Source organism: Perognathus longimembris, chromosome 1 (genome assembly GCF_023159225.1).
Source record: "Perognathus longimembris pacificus isolate PPM17 chromosome 1, ASM2315922v1, whole genome shotgun sequence".
Taxonomy (NCBI): domain Eukaryota; kingdom Metazoa; phylum Chordata; class Mammalia; order Rodentia; family Heteromyidae; genus Perognathus; species Perognathus longimembris.
Window position 1 is genome coordinate 147,279,800 of NC_063161.1, and position 26,692 is coordinate 147,306,491.

General features: G+C 44.9%; 1 protein-coding gene across 3 annotated transcripts in view; it reads right to left on the reverse strand.

The window, feature by feature from the left end:
* The window catches only part of Astn2 (astrotactin 2), an 861,877-nt gene that overhangs the window by 646,089 nt on the left and 189,096 nt on the right, over positions 1-26,692 (reverse strand). For all 3 annotated transcript variants that reach the window (XM_048340549.1, XM_048340540.1, XM_048340532.1), the window contains exon 3: positions 19,868-20,252. In XM_048340549.1, coding sequence (XP_048196506.1) covers positions 19,868-20,252 — 385 coding nt within the window. The remainder of the gene's footprint in view (positions 1-19,867; positions 20,253-26,692) is intronic.

Genomic DNA, 26,692 nt, shown 5'->3' on the forward strand with positions numbered 1-26,692 from the left:
AGAAATTGCATATTCTCATTTTACAGCCCCCATGGATCTACAGCTTTCACCCCTGGGTTTCCTTCATCTGGGAGGACCGTGAATGCCAGCGGCAAAGTGTATACAATCATTCGTTGTATGGATGGGTGTGATTACTGTCATTGTCACAGTCAACAATCACCTAGCTGTTCTTCCAGCTCCCATGAAGTGGAACTTCCGCCCCAGTGCCTGAGCAAGGAAGGGCCAGCACTCTTCTCCTGCCTCTGAGAAAGAAGTCTCACTGCTTTCCCCTCGCATGGGTCTCCCTGTTTGCACAGCTCCTACATGAAATAGGATATCACCAGGGCATCAGGGATTCTGTTTTGTACCTTCAGCATCCCAACAACCCTGGCCAGAAAGCAGAGACAAGGCCTTTCAGCCTCACTCTCAAGGGCCCGCTGATTACCTTGGCACCCCACAGACATATCTCCATGGATCTGTAAGTCAGCTCACAATCTGTAGTTAGTGATCAATCTTATTGCACCTTTTATGTTTTGCAAGCTCTTTCTTTCACACGTGTCTTTCTTGAGGTGAATAATCCTTAACTTCGTCCAATTTAAGGACACAGGTTGTAGGAGGTGGATGGTTCGCTCAAACAATACTGGGTTTCATTAAACAAATGAGGAAACTGAGGTCCAGGGCAGGGTACCTGATTGGTAGATTGGTGGCTAAGCTTTGAATACAATCCCAGGGCACCCATTTGGAGATCCATGCTGTAGGGCGGGGTACTGTCTGTTGGAACTGCTTGCTCCCACTCTTTCTTTGGATCCCAGCATTCCTCTTCCATTGATTTTAATCTCTTTGTCTTGATTCTGATCTAAGCTATGCCTGCCATATTAATGATGTCTCGGGGGGGGGGGGGGGAGGCGATGGGATATCTGGAGCTCCTAATTTTCTCTCCAGTCTGTTGATCTTGTGCAAGGCCCCTTGTTCTAGCCACCATATACTTCTCACAGTATCCTACGATGTATTAGTTTCCCTCAGTTGCCTGAGGACCTTTGCACTTCTTTTCTTCCTGGCCCTGAGCAAATGAATAAACTTATTTTCAAGACTCAGGACAATGCCTTCCTCTTAGGAGATCTCACCGTGCTGTCTGTCCTTACTGCATTTCAACGCCATTTCCTGTGTACTACTGGAACACTTGGTCATATCCATATACCAGCACCCTCAGAGCCATAATTTATCGATGGATTCCTAGGCAGTGAACATTGTTGCGAACCTATTACATGGAACATCTCATTTAATCTTCACAGTACATTATAAACTGATACGATCCTACTGTAACTGCTTCAGAGAAGGGGAAACTAAGGCTTGGGGGGGGGTCAAATAACTTATCCCAAATCATAGTCTGGTAAGAACTCAAGCAAACACTATGCTCTTCCCACTCTCCAATGAATGACCTTGAGATGTGAGCCCAGTCTACCCAATCTTATTATTCACATCCATGAACTTGTCTCGGTGGTGGTTCATCCCCCCCATGAGCCCAGCACATAGTTCCCAGGTGTGTGGGGTGTGCACCCCAAATAACTTTTGAGTAAATGTGGTTCTCTTAGCCAGTTCTAGTTGCTCATAGCATGCCAGAGGCTACCAGGTATGGAGTCTGGAGTCAGAAGTTCCTGGCCCATCGCAGTGCAAGCAGCGGTTAACTTCGGTGAGGCCCTGCTTAGCTACATCTATAAAATGGGCTCCTAAATATTAAATAAAGAAATCTCAAGCTTGTATCAGTGGTTCAATGCCTGTAATCCTAGCTACTCAGGAGGCTTGAGATCTAAGGATTGAGGTTCTCAGCCAGCCTAGGCAGGAAAGTGTGAGACTCTCATTTCCAGTTACACAGTAAAAAGTTGGAACTGGAGTGGAACTGGGGTGGGAGGTGCTGCTCAAGCAGTAGAATACCAGCCTTGGGTGGAAAAAAGAAAACAAAACAAAACAAGCGAGAGAGTAAGAGCTTGAGTTCAAGCCCTGATCTCACACACACACACACACACACACACACACGATCTCTAAAGATTGAGTCATATGGTGCTTGCAACTCAGCAGACAGGAGACTCCCTGTGTTTTATTAGGAGGCCATTATAATTTTACCTCCTCTTTTTCTTGCCAGTTACCCCCAGCTTCACCTTAATCACGAGGCATTTCCTGAGCAAGAGTGCCTTGGGGTCTGCCAAAGCTGAGAGGGGAGCATGGGTGCGTCAGGCCACTGGGCCCAGAACCCTTCTCCTCAGCCCATGCTGCCACTTTCCAGCTGTGAAATGGAGTCTCTGCTCCACTGGGTCCCAGAGCCGTCAGGGGGCTGCCAATTTCACAGTTCACGAGGTTGCTGTTCCCCCTGATTAATGGGGTGCCAGCAGCTAAGGCCAGGGCTGTGGCACCAGTCACAGGGGGAACTTTCCCCTTTGCCCATGTCTCCTATCATCGGGGAGGAGGGGGGGGATCTCATGCATATTCCCAATCCCATGCATATTCATACAGGGAAACAAATGGCATTGTAGTATGCACTTTCCCAAAAAAATAAATACGATTTCAGCCAGGTCCTGTGCATTTCCCTCAGTGAACTCAGTATGCTTCAGGGAAATGTGCATGCATATGCATGTGTGTGTGCACGTGTGCGCACACACACACACACACACACTTGGGATAATGAAAAAGTGAAAACCACTTTATATACCACTGATCTGAGCAAGGCCTCCTCATGCCAAGGATGACCCAGGAGACACAGGAGATATTAAACCCTGGAGCATGGATAGGGTTATTTGGAAATTAATCCACTTTCCACCCTGTAAACCCAGGAGAATTAAAACAGATAAATCCAAACTCCGCTGGGCTCTCTCCCTCTAGGGCTGCCTCCCCAGCCTAAGTCCCTACTTTGGCAGATACCACCCAGCATCTTCAATATAGCTGTTCTCTTGTCCTTGAAAAAGCACCTGCCACCCCCAACCCCCCACCAAGGGCGCTGGGAGTAAAACATTCTTGCCAGGCTCTAGTGGCTCACACCTGTCATCATAACTACACAGGAGGCTGAGATCTGAGGATTATGGTTCCAAGCTAGGAAAGCCTGTGCTTATCATCAATTCACCAGCCAAAAGCTGAAAGTGGAGCTGTGACTCAAGTGGTAAAGTGCTAGCCTTGAGTTTAAAAAAAAGAAAGCCAAGAAAGAATGGGAGGCCCTGAGTTCAAGTCCCAATACTAGAACACTATCTCCCCCACACACAATAAAAAAGAAAGAAATGAAAGAAAGAAAGGTGTTCTTCTCAGGTATGGCCTACTCTCCCGTCTAGTTACATGTAAAGCCACTTCAGCCTGCAGTGCCTCGGTTTCTCCCTCTGTGTTCAGTAGAACCTGTTAGCAAAGTCACCCTCTTTGCATTCCAATCACATGTGCCTGTGAGGTCATCAAACTCTTTTTCTTGACAAAGTCTCTTCCTGTGTTCTTCAGCCTTTGATCTGCTTCTTCACTATATATGCCTCTAATTCGAGCTTAAATGTTGCTTTTCCCGAATGTCCTCAAGCAGAAAAATCAAGGCCAAGCACCCCTCTCTGCTCCCTGATCATCCCTCAGTTTCTTTCTGGCTGCTTGGTGCTGATTAAATTAGTGATAGTGAGACATGGCAGTTCAGCCTCCAGTCTGAAAGTCTGAATTGTCCACGACTTCATCTCCAAGAGCAGGGTCCTGGCAACCACCATGACTCTCTGTCCTAATGAGAATTTGGTGAGTGAGCAAATGAATGACTGCATCGCTAAACAGTTGTGAGGAATAAATGAATATGGCCTATAAAGCATTCACAGAGGGCTCAGAACAGACTTAAATAAGTAACCCCAATTCACCTCTTCTGTGCCATGAGCATTCTGCAAAGCATCACGATGCATATTAACTCACTTGGTCTTACAACCACTTAGGATGTGTGCTATTATTTTCCTCATTTAGAGATGGCAACAGAGAGGGAAAGAGACAGGAACATTTGCTCACACAGCAAGTAAAAATCAATACATTTTCTAGAGTGAACTTGAGCAACCTCATACTCTCCTTAGCCAACAGTCTATAGAGAAGCCCTTATTCCATCCCTCCATCTTTTTCTTGGATCTATTTAGGCCTTAGGTAGCCTAGATGATGCCTTGGTCTCTCAAAGATTATCAAGTCTCACTCCTCCCCAAAGCCATTCATGGACTACTAGGGTTAAGAAACCCAGCCTTTGCTAAGAAGAATATTATCTACCACCCTCCAGCTCTTTTATAGGCAAGAGCAACGTTATCTGGTGACCATGTGGGGATACAATGTAAAAATCACCTCATCTTCTATGTCCTACAAGGACTCTCCACCTCCTCAGGCAACAACCAAGATATCACTCAAGAGTACCCTCCCCTCTTAGAAGGTTCATCTTGCCTTCTGTCTGAGACACAAGTTATGAGTGGAAGAGGGAGTAGAGGTAGGTGGTATGCACGCTGACTGCAGAGCTCAGCTCCCCCAAGCACCCTTCCCTCCACTGCTTTGTCTTCCCTGAAGGAGACCTTCAGGTACCACAGCCTTCACTGCCAAGGACACAGCTGGAGCTGCACTGAGCCAAAGGAAGGGGCCTGTCTGTCCTCTGGGTGAGGCTGTTTCCTGGGGGTGATGAACGGAGCCAATCGGGCGGCACTTAACGTAATTATAATGAAGTGGAGGCATCTGGTCTCTGAAGGCTTCATTCGCCAGGGACAGCATGAGGAAGTGATCTCTCCCTCTGCTGACCTCCTTGGGACCCTTACAGGAACCATCCTGGAGCCAGGAGGCTGCTGACAGGGGCTGAAGAATGAGTCAGCTCAAAATGCTGGTTACTGGTGTCCTTTTCTCCCTTTTGCAGCATTTCTGGGGAAGGGAGGATGGGTAGATACAAGGTTACAGGAGATGAAGTCTTCCATTAGTGCTTGGGTTTACCCCAATCTCTCCCTCTCTCTCTCCATTAGTCCTGCCTGCCTGAGGGTAGGGCACTGACTTTCATTCCAGCTCCTACTGATCTTGTGTCAGAAGATATCCACAGTCCCAGGGCTCCAGCACAAGTTGCAGAAATGAGAGAACATCCGTTTGGACTTGCAAGGGTGCACATTGCTCATGGTACAAGTGGGAGACCTGAGGCACAGGAATGAGATTTCCCCAAAACAGATATTTAGAGAGGATGAATGTTGCACCAGACCATGCATATGTACTTAACCATTATTAAACTGAAATCTGAGACTAAAAGATGTGAGTTACTTTATCCAAGTTCAAGACATAGCGACTGGGTTCACAGGACACCTGCCCTCTTCCAAGTCCCTCTTCTGACTATTGGCCATTCTCAGAAAGCCCTGTGTTATAGTCATCGTCTGGTTTGTAGACCTAGATATCTTTAAAGAAGTTTGCAAACTAAAAGTTGCAAATCCCCTTGTCTTTTTCACATACTAGCGGAGGGCTTAATATGAAAAGGAATCCTGTGGTGAATGCTTTTATGAGATAAAGGATCATTTAGGAATATAATCTGTCACTCCTTGATTTATCTATTTGCTATGCTGAGCCTTTCATGAACCAGATTCTTTTGAAGCCGGGCACATGGGTTCTGCTCAGAGCAGATGGACTCCTCACTGTTCTAGCCAGGGTATGAAGCTTTGAGGTTCTGTTGTAGTCACGGATGCCTCCTTTAGTGAACAAAGCTTACAGGTGGCTTGAGAGCCCACATGGTACCTTGGCTGGGCACCCTGAGATTCCACCATCCAAGGGAAAACTGACAGGGCCAGAGTGCCATTATGAGAAAATGGAAGTGTGGTTCAAATGGTAGAGTGCCAGCCTTGAGCAGAAAAGCCAAGCAAGAGTGCAAAGCCTTGAGTTCAAGCCCTAGTAGCAATGTCAAAAAATAAGGGAGGCGCTCCAATGTGAGCAAAGGTAGACAACTAGACAATGACGTCATGGCCTGGCATGAGGATCTGCTCGTTTAAGATGCTCAACATTCTGCATACAAAGCTCTGTCCTACAGTGGCAAAATTGAAGACCACCAGACAAAACACTCAGAGACAGGCAGAACATGTCCTACAAGGAATAGAAATGAAGCAGAATGGGCAAAGTCCTAGAAGTCAAGGGCATAGGCAAGGGAGAAGAAGGCTTTTTCTGCTCCTCATCTCAAAAAGTGCAAAATAAGAGGCATCAAACACACACACACACACACACACACACACACACACACACACACACACACACACACAAATTTAAGTCCTCTATGTATAATTATATATTACAGGCTGAAAATTGCCCTTGTAACTAATATTACTCCTATTGCCACTAAAACTAAACCCCCATTAGCTGTCCTACATAGCAATTTTGCGACTCCTGAAGGAGCTAAATGAAGACATTCCAGACCAGTCATCTACTGACGGACTTAGTCATTTGTTGTAAACATTCACTTTCTACCCTATACCAGGCAACATTCTAAACAACAAGCCTACAATGATGAACATCAAAGAAAAACTCCTGGAGAGATATAGACAATAAATATAAAAATACAGAAAACGGGCCACAGTGACAAATTTAGGAAAAGAAAAGTAAAGGGGTAAAAGAGTTCTGGGAATGTAGCCACACGTTTACGTGGGACAGACACAATGACCTTGGAGGTAAAATAGCATGTGAAAAGAGATCTGAAGAAAGTGGGAGAATAAATTTTTGAGACCCTGAGAAAAAGGCTATCCAAGAAGAGAAAAAAAAAAGAATATAAAGGTCTCCAGGTCATCCTTTCCAAATGTATTCTGATTGATGATGATAAGTCACCCCACTTTCAAAACCCTAGCATCTACTTCTGTCTCATATCTGACATAGTGGGGCACAAGAACCTGTCCATTACATATCCTACAGGACAGATAACACACCTCCTGAGCAATCCCAGATGGAAGGAGGAAGGAAAACAAATCAGAAAGTCCTGGGCTATAAGGAACCAGGGATGGAGTTGGTAGAGCAAGCACAGGAGAGCTGCTATCAGTCTGACTCTCCTCCAGGGACAGACTACGATTCACTTTCAGTCAACGATTCACTCATATATTCATTCAACATTCATTTGCTCCCCCAGTGTGTCTACACTGAGGCCCTCTTGCAGAACAGCAGTAGAGAAAAGCACACATCCGAAATGCTACAGAAGAAACATTAAGATGATATTAGCCAGACAGTTAGAAAGTCTGTACTGAAGCCACCACTAGTCCTGTCTCCACACATGCAGCTATAACTGTGCAACCACAGATCATTATCTTTGTGAGCTTCTGTTGGCTGAGGATAGTGAACATTACAAAAAAAAAAAGCATCCGCCGACTATTGCCATGTTAAGTACACCATCTCCTCGGCTTTCAATGAATCCTGTAAAAGATAATCCCATTTGGGGGGTAAGGAGACTAGGTTGCAAAGGCATTAGGAACTTGCTGCAGTTTTCACACATTGGACATTTCAAAACTGGTGCTTGACATAAGACATTTAGGTGAAGAGCTAGGCTTGTGCACTCTTCCCTCTTTCCTAAAATGTTTTTCCTTTCTTTCATCCCTTCCTCCTTCCTTCCCTCCCTCACTTCATCCCTCTTTGTCCTCTTCCTCCTCCCCCCCCCTCTCTGTTATGCTATATATCCCAATCTCTCAATCCTCTTGCCTCAGCTTCCAGTGTGCTAGGATTATAAACATATACCACCATTCCTGGCCAGAGCTGGGTTTCTTTTTTTGTTTTGTTTTGCCAGTCCTGGGGCTTGAGCTTAGGGCCTGGGCACTGTCCCTGAGCTTCTTTTGCTCAAAGCTTGCACTCTTACCACTTGAGCCACAGTGCCACTCTCAGCTTTTTCTGTTTAGGCGGTCCTGCAGAATTGTACCCAGGGCCTCTTTCTTGCATGATAGGCAAGCACTCTGCCACTAAGCCACATCCCCAGCCCAGAACTGGGTTTCTAAACTACTCTGGACTCTGTGGCTAACCTTCTAAAAAGCTTCCTGTTCTCTGCTCTTCTGCTCCCGTCTGTCTAGCGGGAAACACAAAATTCCAGGACATGGAGATAAGAGAGACTAGTCATTTCTTGTGTCCCTTGTACCAATGAGGAATGGAGAGATCTATACTTTGTACGAGGTCCTAGAGCCCCTTAGCCCTCCCACTCTCATCTACTTCCTGTTTCCACTGCCAAGTTCCTAAGGACTATCTCAATTGTCCCTTGTTTGTGGAGAAGACTAGAGTCCAAGAGCCCTTAGAAGCCCTTCCATAGGAAGCAGTATCACTCAGCTTTGCTGATGCTGGAGTTAGGAGAACCGGCCTAGGGCTCCCAGAATTTGGAACAGTCAAGGGAGAGTTAGTTATGGTGGTACCTGTCTGAAATTCCCGCTACAGGGAAAGAAAGTGCAGGAGGATCATATGTGGCAGTAGAACAAGTATAGACTGAGGCCAACCCTGGCAAAAGTGTGAGACCCTACCTAGAAAACAAAGTGCAAAAGTGCTGGAGGCATGAATGAAGTGGTACAGCACTCAAGGCTCTCAGTCCCATTCCCATTACAACCAAGAAAGGAAAGAAAGATAATCAACCGAGGCAGAAACATGGGTCTTACTGTGAAATGTTAACATTGGCAAATATTGACAACTTAACACAAAAGTTTAAAGAATACCTCACATGTAAACAAAGTTGGAAGCAAACAAATATATCTGGATTTCACAGATGAGATTCTAGATTGCCGTCTCTCTTCTCTCTGGTCCCTTTAGCATCTCTCTTCTCAATTTCACTTATATATCTAAGTCCTTCCTTTTCTTGTTGTCCTAATTTCTAAACCTTTATAAAAAATAAGTTCTCCTATTTTCCAATGACCATCAGCTTGATCATGGAAAAGCCAATCCCACAAATAATCAGGCTTTTCAAGACCTTTCCAATTATATTCTACGGCACTCTCCCTGACAGTCCTTCTTATTTCTTTTTTAGAAAAATTTTATTGTTAATATAAAGATGACGTACAGAGGGCTTACAGTTACATAATTCTGGTAAAGAGTATTTTTTTTGAACAATGTCACCCCTTCCCTTGCTCTCTTCCACATTTTCCCTGCCATCCCCAACCACAAGTTGTATATTTCATTTTCAGCATAGTAATTAGTGAGCACCACTGCTGCACTTGTTTACTGTTTGTCCTTCCATTTCAGTCCTTCTTATTTCTTTAATGTTCCAGCACAGAGAAATCACAGGGCCTTTGTACTTGCTATTCCACCTCTTAAAGACCTGTTCCTCAATTATATGTAAAAGATTTATTTTGTTTTATACTCTAGATCACTCTTCAAATACCACCTTGTTGGGGATTCATCTTGGCCTTAAGCGGGGTGGGGGGGTGGGGGGGGTGAGGAAAGCGCTCCCAAGATGCCGCCCTTCCCCCACCCCTGGGGCAGTGTGGAAGTGAGCCACACCTATCTCCTTCTGGGTCCGGAACCAGAAGGGGTAGCTTTGAGACCATCCCCCACCTTGCACCAGCGAGCACACAGGGCAGGCGGTACTATGGGAAGTGACATTAGCCCATGAGGGAGGTCCTTGGGAGCTGCTCTTGGACGGACAAGCTCGCCAGCCTATCGCAGCTCATGCTCAATCCTCGTCATCACTACTATATTACTGTGAGCCCCTCCCGAATAAACCGGATTGCTCTCCGAAGCGTCTCTGAGATCCGTCTGCGCCTGGCTTCCTTGGTGGGTAAGGAGGGAGGAAAAGGGGATCTCGTTCGGCCACGTGCACCTTAGGCTAGCCCGTGTCCCTCACTCCACCTTGGCCGCCTGCTGGTCAGGTGCCCAGGGGAGAGGGTGAAAAGGGGAGCACTGATAATGGAGTAAGCTTAGCATCCCCGCACCAGGGAAGGTAAATTTAGCCCGGCACTACCTCAGCCCTGAGATCTTTCATCTCATTGCAATTATCACTTGATAGTCAGGTATGAAATGTTTTTGTTCATTTCTTTATAGTCTTCCTACACAAGAAAACATGCTCTACAGAAAAAGACTTAGAAAAAAAGAAATAGGAATAGGAAGAGGTGTGTCTGTGTTTTCCTCATTGGTTTATCTTCAGGACACTATTTCCTGACACATAGTAGGTATTTAATTAAAACTTGCTGATTTACTAAATAAACAAAAATTAATTTTTATTGTTTTACTAGTGTTTGTGGAGACACCCTGGCAAGAAGACGTTTAGTTAAGTATATATCAAGAACTTTAAAACAGACACTTGACCTAGTAATTCCACTCCTGGGAATACACCCTGAGGAAATATAAAGGAGCTAGAGAACAAATATAAGCCTGAACATGGTTGCTAGCACTGAATACCAAATAGAGCAGGAATAACAGCAGCAAGTGAAATATGAATCCATCCTAAAATAGAATCATAAACATGCTGAAATACTTCTGACTTAATATTAAATAAAATGCAAGGTATTAAAATAATTACTAAGTAAAACAGAAAAGGAAAAAAAACTGGTAAACAGTTACAGTGGCTTTTTCATCAGGTATTTAGATGCTTTGCTTTTCAGTCTTCTGCATACAGTGAGCACACATTAACTTTCATAATTAGAAGCTTCGAGGGAACATATGCTATGCCAGGTCGTAACTGTGGGCAGTGAGTGGTATTATCTACTGCATTCCAAAGGTAAATGAAGTTGGGGGAATAGAAGAGGGCAACTGCCCCTTGTTGGAGATAGGTGTTGAGCTGCCCAATCTCTCTGTGACAGTCATTCCCCAACTGGGCAATTCCCAGGCATTTCAGAGGAGACCAGGACAGGAGGTACAATGTCCCCTGAGTGCTGGGCAATTGCTTCAGCCTGATCAATCAGAGCACAACCACGACAGCCCCTGACATTTATCAAACCTCCATCACCCTCATCTGTCACTGTGTGGGGCTGCCTTGCTGGGCTCAATCTAAACAAGTCAGCATGCCCAGAGGGTTCCCAGAGAGAAAGAGAAGGGGGGTCTCAGAGGGAGTAGAAAGAAAAGAGGACACAGAGATGGCGAAAGAATCATGAAGGAGGGGGAAGGAAGAGCAAATAAATGTTCAGAGAACACCCGTTTGTTTTGCTATCATGGCAATTAGTGCTGAGAAGTGACATTTTAAGGGGCTCTGGTGACAGCTTTGGTGACATTCCTGTTTGTGATTCCATGACAAATCTGTCTATATCTTATTTTAGCGAGTTGCGGAGACAGCTTAGGGGATGGCTGTCTGAAGATGCCAAACTCTGATCTGATAGAGGCATCGGTCGCCCTGCTTCTTCTCAGCTTAGGAACTCACGCGATAGGACCAGTCTGGAGGCAGGAACATGAAAGAATTGAGGCATTATAATGCTGCAAAGGGTGACATGTCAAGAACCGGTCTTAGATAACCTGGTTAACCCTACCACAGGTGAGGATCAGTCAGAGCAAAGATGAACACTCTGCTATTCTATAAGTGGCATTTGCTTTGCCCATCAACTGCAGAGAAAGATGCACATGGAGGATAAAGGTGGGAAAGGAAAGAGAATTTGGGCTGGGAATATGGCCAAGTGGTAGAGTGTTTGCCTCATATACATGAAGCCCTGGGTTTGATTTCTCACCACCACATATATAGAGAAAGCCAGAAGTAGCGCTGTGGCGCAAGTGGTAGAGTGCTAGCCTTGAGCAAAAAGAGGCCAGTGACCATGCTCAGGCACTGAGTTCAGGCACAAGGACTGGTACAAAAAACAAAACAAAACAACAACAACAAAGAAAATCCAATTCAGATTGCTTTGCCAGGCTTGCTGGTTCTAATGAATGTGTTTGCACACACAGATCTGCCATCTTTCTTTTTCTAAGCAGTCCCACAAAATAAATGGGATGGATACCAATGAAAATAGAGTACTGAATTTGAATCCAGGGATAAGGTATAAAAGCATCTCTACCACCAAACCCTGGGGGCATGAATAAAGGACTTAATCTCTTTGAACCACAGCCAAGTTCCTCGCCTCTCAGAAAAATTCATTTACACAGGATTTACCATAGGTTGATAAAGCCATTCTACAAATGTGAAGGAGATACATAAAAATAAAACAACTATTAATGTTTGATAATCTTTAAAATTGTGAGCTCCTACATATGTCACATATGTACATATGTCACAATAACACATAGTAGATGTTGGTAAACCTTTGTTAAGTACACCAATTGAAGAATGTGAATGAACATGTGCCGGGACTAAATGTCAGCCACCTCCCTCTGTGGTGGCCCATGTTTTTGTAGTGGCTGATGGGATTGTCAAGGTGACACAGTACTCTGTTAGCCTAGGGCAGATTCTAGCATTCAGAATTTGAATGACAGAAACAGGAGAGCAGAAGGAAGTTTAGGATAAGGCAGTCAGGGGAAGGTCTGGTGGTAAGAAAGCCATTTCCAAACTTCCCTTCTGCTGATGCTAGGGAGTGTTCGCCAGGCATACCTTACTGAGCCAGTACCATGCTGCACCACCCTGATATCAATGTACCTCTGTCTGTCTCTGCCTGGCATTTTCCCTATCTAGCCCTGGCAGCTCTTCTAGGCACAGTCAGAACGGAAGCTTGTGGTTAAGAGGGGAGTTTCCGGGCTGGGGATATAGCCTAGTGGCAAGAGTGCCTGCCTCGGATACACAAGGCCCTAGGTTCAATTCCCCAGCACCACATATACAGAAAATGGCCAGAAGCGGCGCTGTGGCTCAAGTGGCAGAGTGCTAGCCTTGAGCGGGAAGAAGCCAGGGACAGTGCCTGATCAGGCCCTGAGTCCAAGGCCCAGGACTGGCCAAAAAAAAAAAAAAAAAAAAAAAAAGAGGGGAGTTTCCCTGACTCTCTGGCCACTTCATGGGTATCCAGGTTAAGTGGGAAGAAGGCATGGAGCTTACAAAGGGATGCGGTTATCCTTGCAGGGAGCAGAATGTTTGGGAGTGAGAATAGAATGTCACAAGTGATAATATGAGAGTTATCCAAGGGGTCCCTTGGTAAGGCAGATTGCGAACTTTCAAAAGAAAGTATGGAGATGATAAAAGTTTACACAGGGCTGAGTGAGGGGCACCAGTGGGCTACCTGCTGGAAGGCAGGGGTGAAACAGAGGCTCTCTTGTGAGCCTTGACTGAACACCAAGCTCAATGTTCATCATCCTCCTCACCCAGAATCCATGCATGGGGCATGGGATGGGAGGCCTGGAAATTCCAGGAGAGCACTTTACTGGAGAAGTATGGGTGGCAAGAGCAGGAACTGAATGAAGGGCTTGTATGAAATAGCTCTGAAAATTCATAAAGTGTACACAAAGATGACATTTTCATGACCTTCATGAGTATGTGTGTGTGTGTGAAAAAGAGAGGGGGGATGAGTTCATAAACAGCTCCTCTGTTTCAGATATCTTAGAGTGAGCTGTGGACATCAATATGAGACCCTAGCATTGGCGGGCCACACTGTTGAATAGTTGATTCTTTACTGCCAAGTCCCTGCCCAGAGATGGAGAAACTCTAAGTGACAGTGAGGCAGTGTCGTGCCTCAGTGAACAGATACAACCTACTCATGGGTTTTATTCCTCGCTTTGTGGGTGAAAAACAAGCCCACCCACCCATGGTCTCTGTGCCACATTCAGCTCCTGCTGGAGTTTCCAGAGCTCTGGAGGATCATCATCTTCAGGATGAGAGATCAGGTTTTATCCCAGACCTGTCCCCACCCCTCAGCCCTCACCCCACAGCAGATCTCACGCTTCAGCTACAACACAGCTGAGGCACTTTCCTTCTATGTGATCTTATCCACGAGTTATTCATCCCGATTCCTTCTGTCTCCTCTTCTAAAAGTTGGGGACATTATTAGTTCATATCACCCATTCTCCCCATTATCCTCTTTAAGCAAGTGTCCACCTACCCTGAGAATTCCTGGACCAGAATCTTGAACCAAAGGAAGGCTCAACCTGTGAAGGACATAGCATAAAGATAAGGACAGACTATCTATCTGTCTATCTATCTATCTATTTAATTATCTACCTCTCTCTGCCTGTCTGTCAGTCTGTCTATCTACATAGCTCCTAGCCCCTTGGACCACTGCTGGTATGATGTTCATTCTCTTTCCTTCCACTCTCGGCTCTAACTTGAGGTAGGAGACTAAAGAAAAACCTTTATTCTGTAGTACTTCACAAAAGACTCCTTATACAGTTTAATTGAGATGGCTGGTTGGTGACATAGCTCATTAGTAGAGCACTCACTTTACACGCACACAACACTGGGTTCAATTCCTAGCAGCACCCCCCCCCCGCCATGTACACACAGCACAAAGAGTGAAACATTTCTTTCCCATATGCAAGGACTACCCTTCGACAAAGAAAGACTATGTGGACTACTTTATTAGGGGAGAGCAAAAACAATCACAGGAAAAACAAATCAGACATGTAACGATGTTGTGATAGGGAGGGTGTGCCCGCAGAGATGAGTGGGAGAATAGATGAAGGCTCCCTTGAGAATAATGGGTAAATATGGAAGCACTCACCACAATCCCAGATGTGGATACTCTCTACTGCATCGATTCTGCCTCTGTTCTACAGAAATACCCACACATGGCAGGTATGTAACTGGCTACCTAGCTACCTACACACACAGAGATGCCATTTGATTCATTATAAGTGCAGAAATTCAGACACTAGCCCACCAAGGGAACAGGAAAGTAAACTCCAGTATACTGAACACATTCACATATGAATATATTTTAGACTCCTATATTTCCTTCAAAAGGAATGAGGTATGTATGTTGGGCATCAGTGGCTCTCACCTATAATCCTAGCTACTCAAGAGACTGATATCTGAGGAACATGGTTTGAAGATAATTCAGGCAGGAAGTCCAAGCAATTCCTATTTCCAATTAACCAGCAAAAAGCTGAAAGTAGAGATGTGGCTCAAGTGGTAGACTACCAGATATGAGTGAAAAAAACAGAGTATGAGGCTCCGAGTACAATTCCCTGTATTAGAATACAAAAAAGAGAGAGATGAGATTTGAGGTACTGTCATTGGAATACTGTAGTGCTAGTGTAAAGGTGGAGATTCTTGTTTTTGTAGAAGTTTTACTTCTTTTCTGTATCTATCTTTATTCCCTCCTTCCTTTCCTCCCTCTCTGTTCCTTCTTCTTTTTTCCCCTCCCATCTTCCTTTCTTCTCCCACTCTTCTCTTTTCTTTCCTCAGTCCTTCTATTTAAAAATAGCATGAGTTCCTCTCAAAATAATAAAACAAAATATCCATTCATTCACCTTTTATCTCATCCCTTGATAAAATGATGAGTAAAAGCGTTATTTTAATTTCCTTGCGCTTCCACATGTAATCTTCAGGGAAGGAAAACAGACATGTATGAAAGAAAATGGAGAATTGGAATTGAAATTCATTGCGTTTCTGACATACAGTAAACATACCGCAAAGCATTTGTGTAATGAACACACGTAAACTCCCTGCCACTGGCTAAAGTGGTGTGTGGTGTGATATTCAAACTTCCTCAGAATCTTGTAGTCACAAGCTTTCACTAGCTAGAGCTGATGCCAACCATAGTGCTAGAAGGAGCCAGTCTATCACTAGGCACTGAAAAGCTCAGCAAAGTCTTGGGGGAGGTGGACAGTAGGGAGCTTGGGGAAGGGTCACCTCCCTGCTGGCACCAGTGAGTTTCAGTATGGGACAAAGGATCTGATCTCATTGGTGTAATACAGCTGAACGCCAGCCCTGCTCAGAACAGCACCCTTGAGGCCCAGGACCCCAAGCAGTAGCCACTGTTATAATGATACTTTCTCGCTCCAGTTCCCAGACCGCCTCCTCTATTACTTGCAGTTCTGAGCTGAATAGCAGGTAGACAGGACTGAAGTAGAATGAAACAGTTTGAATCTACAGACAAATTCTGTGTATAAAAATACATAGGAAGGATTGTCTCTGCGCCATGTAATTTCAAAAGACTGTTTGATCCCTTTTATCATTCCAAATTATTATTTTAAAAATTATATATATATGTATATATGGCATAGATACTAGCACATGCTGTGTAATCATAAACCAGGGCAAGCAATTTATATTTCTCCCTACCTCTTGAAACATGATTTCTTTGTGTTGGGAACCTTCCAACACTTGTTTTCTTGTAAAACACATAATAAATTGTTGTGAACTAGTCACCCAGCGGCAAGTGAGGACACTAGACCTTTTCCTCCTATTTTTGTATACTCTGATTCTCTTTTCATATATAATGCCCAGCCTCTGAATATTTGCTTACCATTTGCATTCATGAAGGAGAGGACCTCCGTTCTTTCCTGGAGGCCCCTGGGGCTTCCTTACTCTGTTCTGCTATGGTGAGGTCACTGATCTCAGTGGAAGCATCCCTCTTCTAGGGAAACCAGGAGCACCAGGAGGTCTAGAGCCATGGGCTGCACTTATGTATATATCCTCCTCCGCAGCTCCCAATGTGCAGGGTGGCCAGTCTCCTGCCTGGAGCTGGAAGCAGAAGTGTGTCCTCTACTTCCTTCTTACCTAGTTATTTGCTTTGCTCCCTGCTATCCTTACAGAGCCCACTCAGAGAACCATGGAAAGCAGAATCATTTCAGTGAGGTGAGAACAGGTGAGCAGACGACCGAGAGGAGACAGAACAGCTAACCCACATGCAGAGGTCACGATGCTCTTGAATGTCGGAGTGGGATTAAAGCCCAAGTCTGCTCCTCCACACCCTGCCAGGCTGCCCATCCCTTCCGCATCCTCCACATGTGTGCTTTAGACACCTGTTAGGTGTTTTTCAGCTCTAGTGTCAAGATTGTAGACAGTAAGAGCCTGGCTTTGTTGTTGTTTGAAAAGAGCTCTCTGCTGGAAAGAAAACACAGGGGGAAGGGTTGTTTTTGAGTAGCTGTTGGGCAGGAGGAGTTTTCAAGCTCCACAGCATCCCCTCAGGGAGAAGAGACTAGAGCCCCTTCTTCAACTTTTTGGAGTTAGTCTCAGTGCTGCAGGATCCAATACTATTCTTTCCCCTGTGGTCCCTGCCATAATCATCACTCCCTAGATCTGTCTTTGGGCTGAACCTTAGAGAGAATTTAGTAGGCAGTAGGACAGAACCTGAAATAGCAAGACTTTATTCTCTTTAAGAGGCACAAGGGTTGGGAAGCAGCAAACCTCAGTAAAAGGGATCAACACTCTCATACTGCATGGTCTCTTCTGATCATGTGTGATAGAGAGTAGGCAGCTGTTCAGAACAAAGGAAGGCTGGGCTGGGAATATGGCCTAGTGGTAAAGTGCTCGCCTCATATACGTGAAGCCCTGGGTTCGGTTCCTCAGCACCACCTATATAGACAAAAGCTGGAAATGGCACTGTGGCTCAAAAGGTAGAGTGCTAGCCTTGAGCAAAAAGAAGCCAAGGACAGTGCTCAGGCCTTGAGTCCACCCCCCAGGATTGGCAAAAACAAACAAACAAAAAAAAAATAAAGAAAACAAAGGAAGGCTGGAACACAGCCTCCTGGATCTGGGCTCCTGCTTCATTTCTACTACAAAGAGAACAGTAGCTCTGCTTAAGATCTGGCTCCCAGTTTCTTTAACCTTTCCTTGGGACTTGTCTCCCAGCAGAACCCTGCCATGTTCTCTGAGGGCAATTGTTCTACTTTCTTCACCCCCACCCCTGGTCTGCAATAATTTATGCATGGTCTCACCACTCTGAACACTGGTGGAATGAATAACAGAAACAGTTATGTGGATGAGGGGAGGCTTGACTGTACACTCTACCACTTGAACCACAGCTCCACTTCCGGCTTTTTCTATATATGTGGTGTTGAGGAATCGAACCCAGGTCCTCATGTATACAAGGTGAGCACTCTACCACTTGGCCATATTCCCAGCCCCTTCACATGTTTTATTTCATTCAAATTTCTGAATCTCACTGCAAAGCACAATAGTACTAGCATCAAGCCCTTTGACAAGAGAGGACTGTGTGACTTGTCCAAGGTCTTAGAGCTTGTAATACTGGATTGGAAAATTCCATCTCTGTGTTTATCTTTTGTCTCCTGAGCCATATTTCCTTCATATTTCAGATTCTATCACTATAAGATATTGCCTTTGAATTAAGGAAAGAATGGGGAAGGGAAGTAATAAGGGAGAGAAGGGAGATGAGAGATAAAAATAGAGGGATGGGCAAAGGGAAGAGCAAGAGTGAGTAAAGAGAAAGTAAGAGGGCTGGGGATATGGCCTAGTGGCAAGAGTGCTTGCCTCATATACATGAGGCCCTGGGTTCAATTCTCCAGCACCACATATACAGAAAATGGCCAGAAGGGGCGCTGTGGCTCAAGTGGAAGAGTGCTAGCCTTGAGCAAGAAGAAGCCAGGGACAGTGCTCAGGCCCTGAGTCCAAGCCCCAGGACTGGCAAAAAAAAAAGAGAGAGAAAGTAAGAGGGAGAGAAATGGGAAGGAAGAAAAGATGATGAGAGGGAGGAAGACACCCAAACAAGATCACTGGCAGTTTCCAGCCTCCTCCATCTTCTCATATTGAAGATGTTTGCGGCTCTCCATTTGAAGCATAGTAGAGGGGTGTGGTGTGTGTGTGTGTGTGTGTGTGTGTGTGTGTGTGTGTGTGTGTGGTGGGGAGGGGAGAAGAAGGGAGAAGATAGGAGAAAAGGGCAAGAGGGAAGGGGAAGAGAATTTTCCTGTACTGGCTGCATCTAGTCACCTTTCTTTGATCATCACTTAGTCACCCTTAACGATCCTCTTGAGTTTCATCTCCAGTCTTTCTGCTCTCTCTGGAATTCTGGCCATCAAGGTCAATGGCCTCTGCTAATCCTTTGATTTCTACAGTCTCGAAACTTAAGGACAGTTACACAGCTTGAAGCCTGGAATTGAGCACTCTAGTCTCTCATTGATACTAGGGTTTATTTTGATCGGAATGACCAATTCTTTCAATCACTCAGTCAACAGGCGTCTTTGGAGGGCCTACTATTAAGTGCTAACCACTGTACCGAATGCTAGTAAGATGAAGATGAAGGCCATTGCATGTGCTTTCAAAGACCTCTGAGTATAGCATAGAAAGGGAATCTGACTGTCCTGTACAGTGTGGCAAGCAGTGATTTCAACATCCCCACAGACATATCAATAGAGATAGCACATCTAGCCAGAAGGAGGTCAGGGTTCCCTGGAGGGAGGACCTGAAAGAGGCTGGGGAGGAAGGCTGCAAGTAGACTTAGCAATCTCAGAGTCTGAGGGAAGGTTCAACCCTGGAGACTCACAAATAAGAGTCCTTGGGCATTCTATACCTATCCTGGGCCGCCTTGCCTTATATATCTCTTTATGGGTCCCTCGCTGAGGACACTGATCTTTCCAAGATTGCGTTGCAATGAGAGGAGGCAGGGCTTCAAGGTCCAGAAGACCCCAGGACCATTCTCCTCTCTCCTTCAGTTTCTGGGTTTGACAAAACTCTCTCCATTTTAAGGAGCCCTCACTGTTTCCCTCTCTGCTCATGATGCTTCATTGGAACGACAGATATAAGAGGAGAATCTTTGGAAAGAATATTAGATTCAATTTCTTTCTGAATGGTATGGAAGAGAGGAAGAGACAAGAACCCTGGCTTGAAGTCCTATAGGTGAAAACCCAGTGGGTGCAGAAATATGGAACGGGTTGTGTTTACTGAGAAAGCCACATTACCAAGCACTTGTGGGACTACAGATAGATGTACATTCAGGAACAATGTCTGTCTCTTGCTCTCCCATCTCACTGAGAAACCAGAGGAGACAAGCTCAGATAAGCGCAACAGAAAAATAGGCTCCAAATCCAACACGATGGGTCTCACAAGGCACCGCCTGTGTCCCCAACCTCCCAGCTCCTGCACCTCTTTCTTCCCACCCCACCCCCAAATTCCCTTCCCTACCCCACCCCTTGGAAAAAACGGGCTGTCACAGCGACTCACCTTTCTTCTCAAAGTCCAACTTCTCCTCTCCTGACCTGCCCAAAGTATCCAGGGTGTGGGTCACCTGGCTGTCGAATTCATCCTCGCGGGAGACGTGGTTGGACCGCCGAGGGGGGTCCTCTTCCTCCTCGTAGTCGTAGTCGTCCAGGATGGGGGTCTCCCGAATGGGCACCCCGATGACCGAGTTGTGCGCCTGGAGCCGGGAGGAGCGGAAGCTCTCCCGGGCCTGGGGGCCCAGCAGCACCGATGGGATGTAATGGATCTCGTGCGTGGCTTCGGTGCTGGCACTCTTCTGCGGGATGCGGCGTCGCTTCTGCCAGCGCCGCTGGGCATACAGGGCCACGGTGAAGACCAGCAGCAGCAGCAGCAGCGCGATGAGGCCACCCTGGGGCGGGAAAGCAAGCAGGACAGGCTGGTGGTCGAGTGCTCACCGGACTGCAGAGCCAAAGGGGATTCTCCCCGCACCCACCGTGCTCACCCTGGATCCCTGAGTTTGACACTTGGAGGAAACTCCCCCAGCCACGCCTTTGAGGCTAGAGACATTGGCCTTCCAAGCCTAGCGTGTTATCAACCAAAATGGACCTTGGGCAAAGTGCTTGGCTTCTCTGAGCCTTGACTTTCATGGTCCTGGTTCTGTACCGACCTGTGCCTGCAACAGCCATACATACTCCTCTTTCTTCACAGGCTTCGGCATCAACAGCAAGCAAATGAAAAAGCAGGAACAGAGCCCAGCACTGGTTTGCTCATGCCTGTAATCCTAGCTGCTCAGGCTGAGATCTGAAGATGACAGTTTGAAGCTACCTCAGGTCAGAAAGTCCATGAGACTCTCATCTCCAATTAAACACCTGGAAGTGGAGCTGTAGCTCAGAGTGGTGGAGCAAAAAATCCTCAGGGACAGCACCCAGGACCTGAGTTTAAGCCCCATGGCCAACTGCCCAGAATGGAAGGGAGGGAGGGAGGGAGGGAGGGAGGGAGGAAGGAAGGAAGGAAGGGCAGACAGGCAGACAGGCAGGCAGGTAGGCAGGCAGGAAAAAAATCCATCAGGGTGAGCCAGTCCAGAACACTCTGAACCTGAAGCAGGAACACACATAGGCCCCACTAGTAGAGAATAAAGCTTCAGGGCCAGAGTAGAGTAAGGCCAGGATGGGGGAAGATACCGGGAACAAGCTTTGGGTTTCCACAAAGAAAGTTAAGAAAGAGCAGGACTGTGATACCCAGTCTAATTTGGGATGTGCTCACTTAGGACTGCCTCTAAACAAACAAGTCTGCAGAAGAGCTGAACGTCCCTGAGAATAAAAATGCCAATCTATTGCCCTGAGGGCTTGAGTTTCTATGAAACAGTCAGCTATTGAGGTGGGAAATGATTCCTTTACCTCCTCCTTAGGAGTACTAGAGTTTTTACAAAGCTGGGAGGTTATGGAGGAGAGAGGGGAGGAGAGCTCCCATTCGTTCTGGGGTCTGCCTTGTACAAGTCTCTCTCAGCAGGATCTACTTGCTCTTCCTGTTCCATGATTGACAGTGAGTTTCAGACTCCCCAGCACAGCCTGAGAAGAGTGCACACAGGCCATGTCAAGGGTAGAGTAGTCTGACAAGAAAAACACAAATCTGGGCCATGTGAATTCCTGCCTTCCTGCCTGCTGTTGGCCGTGACAAGTGTACTACAATATTTTACTCCAACAGGCTCCCTTTAAAATGAAGCTGACTGTTCTCAATGGGAAGAATTATATTAAGGATTAAACCAGACAAGAGAAGATCTGGATAGAGGGCCTGAAAGCACAAAAGTCAACAAACACCAGCCTCTTTCCTTCAGCTTCCCTATTTATCCTAAACCAAATTATTTTACCCCACTCCCTGGCTTAAATTGTTTATTGGCTCCCCATGGGTGTAAGAATAATGTCCATATTCCCCTATTTCTGGATCCAAGACCCTTTAACATTCCTGGGTTTGCAGCCAGCTTCACCTGAGCTACCTGGCTACACTAGCCTAGAGCCACGCTGAGTGGTTAGCACAGTCTTAAAGTATGGTCTGTTCTTCCTCGCTGCTCTCTCAGCCCAGATCTGTCTTTTATTAAGGATTCTCTGATATCTTTCTTGGTTTAAACAGTGGCTGCCTGGAATCTGAAAACGTAGATCTATTTGGAAGCTGTGCCCTTGCAAATGTAATTAGTTGACATGAAGTCATACCAGACTAGAGCGTGCATTACAACCAATGGCTTACATCTGTATAACCAGGGGAGAGGACAGAGGGACACACAGGCACAGAGACATTTATGTGAGGATGGACACAGAGATTCCAGTGATTCACAAACCAATGACCATCTCAGCCTGGGAGAGCTTGTCCCTCAGAGCCACCAGAAAAAGAAAATCCTGTTGTCATCATGGTTTTGGACTTCTACTTTTCTGCACTCTGAGACAAAAGATTTCTTTTTTCTTTCTTTTCCCTTTTGCAGCCAACTATCTTGTGACAAGTGATTACAGCAGTCCCTAGTAGCTAGTCTCAACCCAGCCATCCCTCTCAGAGCTTGGAGATCAGTGTCTTGAGGAGCATCTTCACCTCTTCAATTTGGGGGTGGGCTATCCTCATTTCTTATCACACCCCCTCCAATGTTACCATGGTTTTGTTGCTGTGATCCAATCATCTGGCTGATGATCAGATTTTCCCCACTTCAGGGCCTAAGCTGCTATTTACTCAGCTAAGATGCACGACTTCCTCTCAGAGAAGATACATAATAAACCTTCAGGTGCCTCAATCATAACTAGATTCGCAAGAGAAATGCAAATTCAAGTCCTTGTACTGCCTCCCATCCCCAGCATTCATAGGGACCCGGATCACACCTTCTATAACATGCCTTTGCTTTTCTGCTGCTTTTCCCCAATTCTCATACGCCTGACGATTTCCCATACATACAATATCAAAATCTGAAAGTTAGAGAGAGCTTAAGCAAAAGCACCCGAGCTACCCCACCAAAAAAGCCTTTGGAAAAAAGTCAAACTTAGAATGCCATTCAGCCTGGCCTCATTTTTATCTTATTTTTTTTTCCTTAACGTTAAAATGCAGGCATAGGAGAAGGAACTAGAGAAAAAGAAAGAAAAGGATAATGTGAGAAATGCTTTATTTGACAATGTGTCATTCGAAAACTGATTATTTCTGTCTCTGGCCTTTTTAATATTCCCTCACAATGGCCAAGCCGCAAGGGGATTTGGTATTCTAAGACTGGATTTATAATACTCTGTTCAGCAGTGATAAGAACATGGGCCTTTAATCCTCAGAGCTGTGAACATGCATATTCTCCCAAGTAATGCCCTTCCCTTCTTGCCACTTCTTTCTGGTCCCTGGCCGCCAGAGGTGGACTGATGATCCATTGGACATTGTACTTGGCCAACTGCCTAGTAACAGAGCTAGTAGAGAAGGGGGCCAGGACTCTGAGTTCTCTCTGCAGGCTCCTTTCTGGTCTCAGAGTATAGTGGAGAGATTATTAGGAAAATAGTCCAAATCTTTAGAGATAAGGAAACTGAGGCTTAACAGACTGCAAATGATATGACCAAATCAAAGGACCTCTTAGTACTGTTTTTGGAGGCTGAGTAGGCCACCAGTGCCCTCCAAAGCTGCCAAGTAAGGTGAATCATGACAATTTGATTGCAAAGTAGCTTCTATAACTTGGCCTTTTGCTCAGTTCAGTGACAATTCTATGCTCCCAATGTTCAGTGCCTCTTCTGATCATTTTAATACATATTGAATGATCTCATGGGCTTTATCTTCCTTCTGTCTTGATTTTCAGTCCATCTTATCTACTGTCACTAAAGCTCAGCTAGAGAGAGAGGTCCCTTCCTTACAGATCAGTTGGGAGTCATGAAGTTTAGCATTGAAGTTCTCATCAAGCAGACTTCCATTTTTATGAATATCCTAGTCTCAAATGAATGCTTTCCAGGTACTCATAAGGATCTGGAAATGGTTTTTAAGCAACAGAGTGGTAAATCAACTGTCTATCTTAGAAATATTCTATTCAATATGTTGGGGAAACTAAAGACAGGTCCCTGCGGTAGCTGTTAACAATCGGTAAGACAGTGGTTCTCACCTGGGGTGATTTTGGTCCCACAAAGTTATTTGAAACTAGTCATATTTTCAGTTGCTATGGCTGGGTGGGTGCTGTTGTCATGAAGTAAGAAACCATAAATATCCTACTTTGCAAGCAAATCACATAGGACAAGGAATTTCATGGTTTCAAATGTCAATAGTGCAATGATTGAGATGCCCTTTCTATGAGAGAAGGATAATAAGACCTGAAACTAGAACACTAGAGGTGAAAGAGGTGGGAAGTCAGATAACAGGGAAGACAAAAGAATTACACAAGAGGATGAGGAGACTTGTACTTTATTGTCATGGGCAGGACAGGAAAAGAAGGTATCAAAATGTTACTAAAGTCTGGATTCTATCACTGGATTTCAGAGGAACCCATTCATGTGTGAATTATTTCCTGGGCAATATCCCAGAAGGTTATACATGATTCCAGCCCACAATCAAATTAAAGAGATATTTACATGCACCTATACTCAATTAACTAAAAGAAAACAAATGTAAAATAAAAGATAAAGGTTTGCATGTGTGTGTATGTATGTATGTAAGTCACAGTTGTAAAAATATACCCAATCTATTATTATATGTGTAGTTTTAGCTATTTTTACCTACACTTATTATTTTGCCTCCTGAGGAAGATATTGGTGACCTATTTAAGAAGGACCCATTAAAGAAAAGAAAACATTTTATTTTAAACAAATTATCTATTTACCATGTATCTGTTAAACATGTTATTTTATTTCCCAACAAAATCCCACAGGAGTAAAGTAAAAGTGCAGTGTAGTTGTTTGCAATGCATTCATCCCACTATCTTAGTCATTTTTAGATCACATCAGAAGAGGAGCCACATTCTAACACAATACCCCTAAATCTTATAGAAAGTCATCACGTAGGCAGCTACTGATCTCTGAGGCATCGCGGCTTGCCATTGGTCAATCAGATATGAGTCTGGTAAAGTTGGGTAAGTCATTCATTTTAACCAATTTTCTCACCTAGCTGTGAAGCTTTGGGGAGAATTGCAAGAGATTGTATTGTATTATGTATTTAAGCATAATGACTTGCAACTAGTATATCTCAGAAAATATACACCTTTATTGTTAATACAAAACCTTGTTTCCTTAAAAACAACAACAAAAATAGGATAGGATGTACTCCTAGTTGTATACTCACTATCCAGTTTCAAACCTGTATTTCTACTCTACTGCTCCTAAGCTATGAGATGATGGGTATATGTATCCCTTGCCTTCTTTGGGTACATAGGTGAAATGGAAGAACTGTTTCTAATCACCATTCTAGTGTGAATAATCAAGAAGACTAGGAGAGGAAAGGTGGCCTCAAATGACAGTACAGATGAAATACATCTGTGCTTATGCTAGCCTGTGTGGCATACAGCTACAGAAGCAGGGGCCAAGCCAGCTAACCAACATGCGTATAGGTTTTTGATCAAAGCTCTTACTATTATCTGGTAAGCCTTTCCCTTTCCTCTAGTCAGATTCAGGGTCTTGAGTTCTCTAAAATCTACTTTGTCTGGTTGAGTTAAATGTTCACCTACTAGGTCCCTCTGACTCATGTTTGTCTGTCGGAGCACATAGCAAATTGTAAGACAATTTGACTCTCCCACCCCTCCAGAGACTCTCCTCCCCACCATTCCCCTAAGTACACTCAGTTTCCAGAGCCCAGCTCCAGATTTTACATCAAGTAGCCTTTATTGTGTTACTACACCAAGAAATAATGAAGGGAAGAGTCTTATTTATATTCTGAATGTGCCATGGTAGATGAACCCAGCAGATCCTCAATTATTTGTTGAAAGAATGAATGAAGGAAGCCATTACACATGCCTTTGTGAAAGGTAGGTGGCTGAAATATATCTGCATTTGTCTGGCACTTCTCCATCTGCAAGTAATAGAGAGCAGAGGATAATTCACACGAGCTATTTAGCACAAATCAGAACCCCACTTCATGCCCTCAGGTGGCCTCTCAAGTTCTGCCTCAAATCCTACTTGGAAGAATGAATAAATGGAAAGGGTAGGGGGAAGTATCTTTAAGAAGATTGCTTTGCTTCTTATTCTCTGAGACATGGAGATAAACAGACCAACCTGGGTGATGAAGGAAGAGCTCTGGGCTTCATTCATTTGCCTGAAATTTGTCTGAAAGCAAGCAGACTCAAATCAAGTTCAAATTTTCATTCTACCACCTACCAGTGTTGTGACCTTGGAAATTCTCTCTGTAATGCTTCATTTTCACAGCTCTACAAAAGAAACAATACCACTCACCCGAAAAGGTTGTGCTGAGGAGTAGACAATATGATATAGAGTAGATCCCACAGTCCCTGACCCCTGACCTTTAAAAAAACAACATTCAGTGCACAGTACTCATTGGCTTAAGTACTACTACCAGTATTATTATGCCCTGACCCTGTGCCAAAACTTCTGCCTGGATTGAAGAATGCACAGATATGTCCTTGAAAAACTTGCAGTTGAGAAATAGATAAGTAAGCGGATAATTACTGTAATGCACAGTTTGATAAGCTCTATGCCAGAGGGAAACAGTAAGGGGCAAAGAGTTTCTTACAGCCTCCAAGAGAAAATCATAAAGGAAGTGGGAATATAAAAGATTTCCTTGCATCTCCAATTAAAGATAAATTAAAGGGTGAGGGAAGGAGAGCTGCCTATCCAATCAAGTATGCTCACACCCAAAATGGAAGGGCTGGATAAACAAATAAACAGCCTAGGGTTGGTTGTTGGAGTGCCT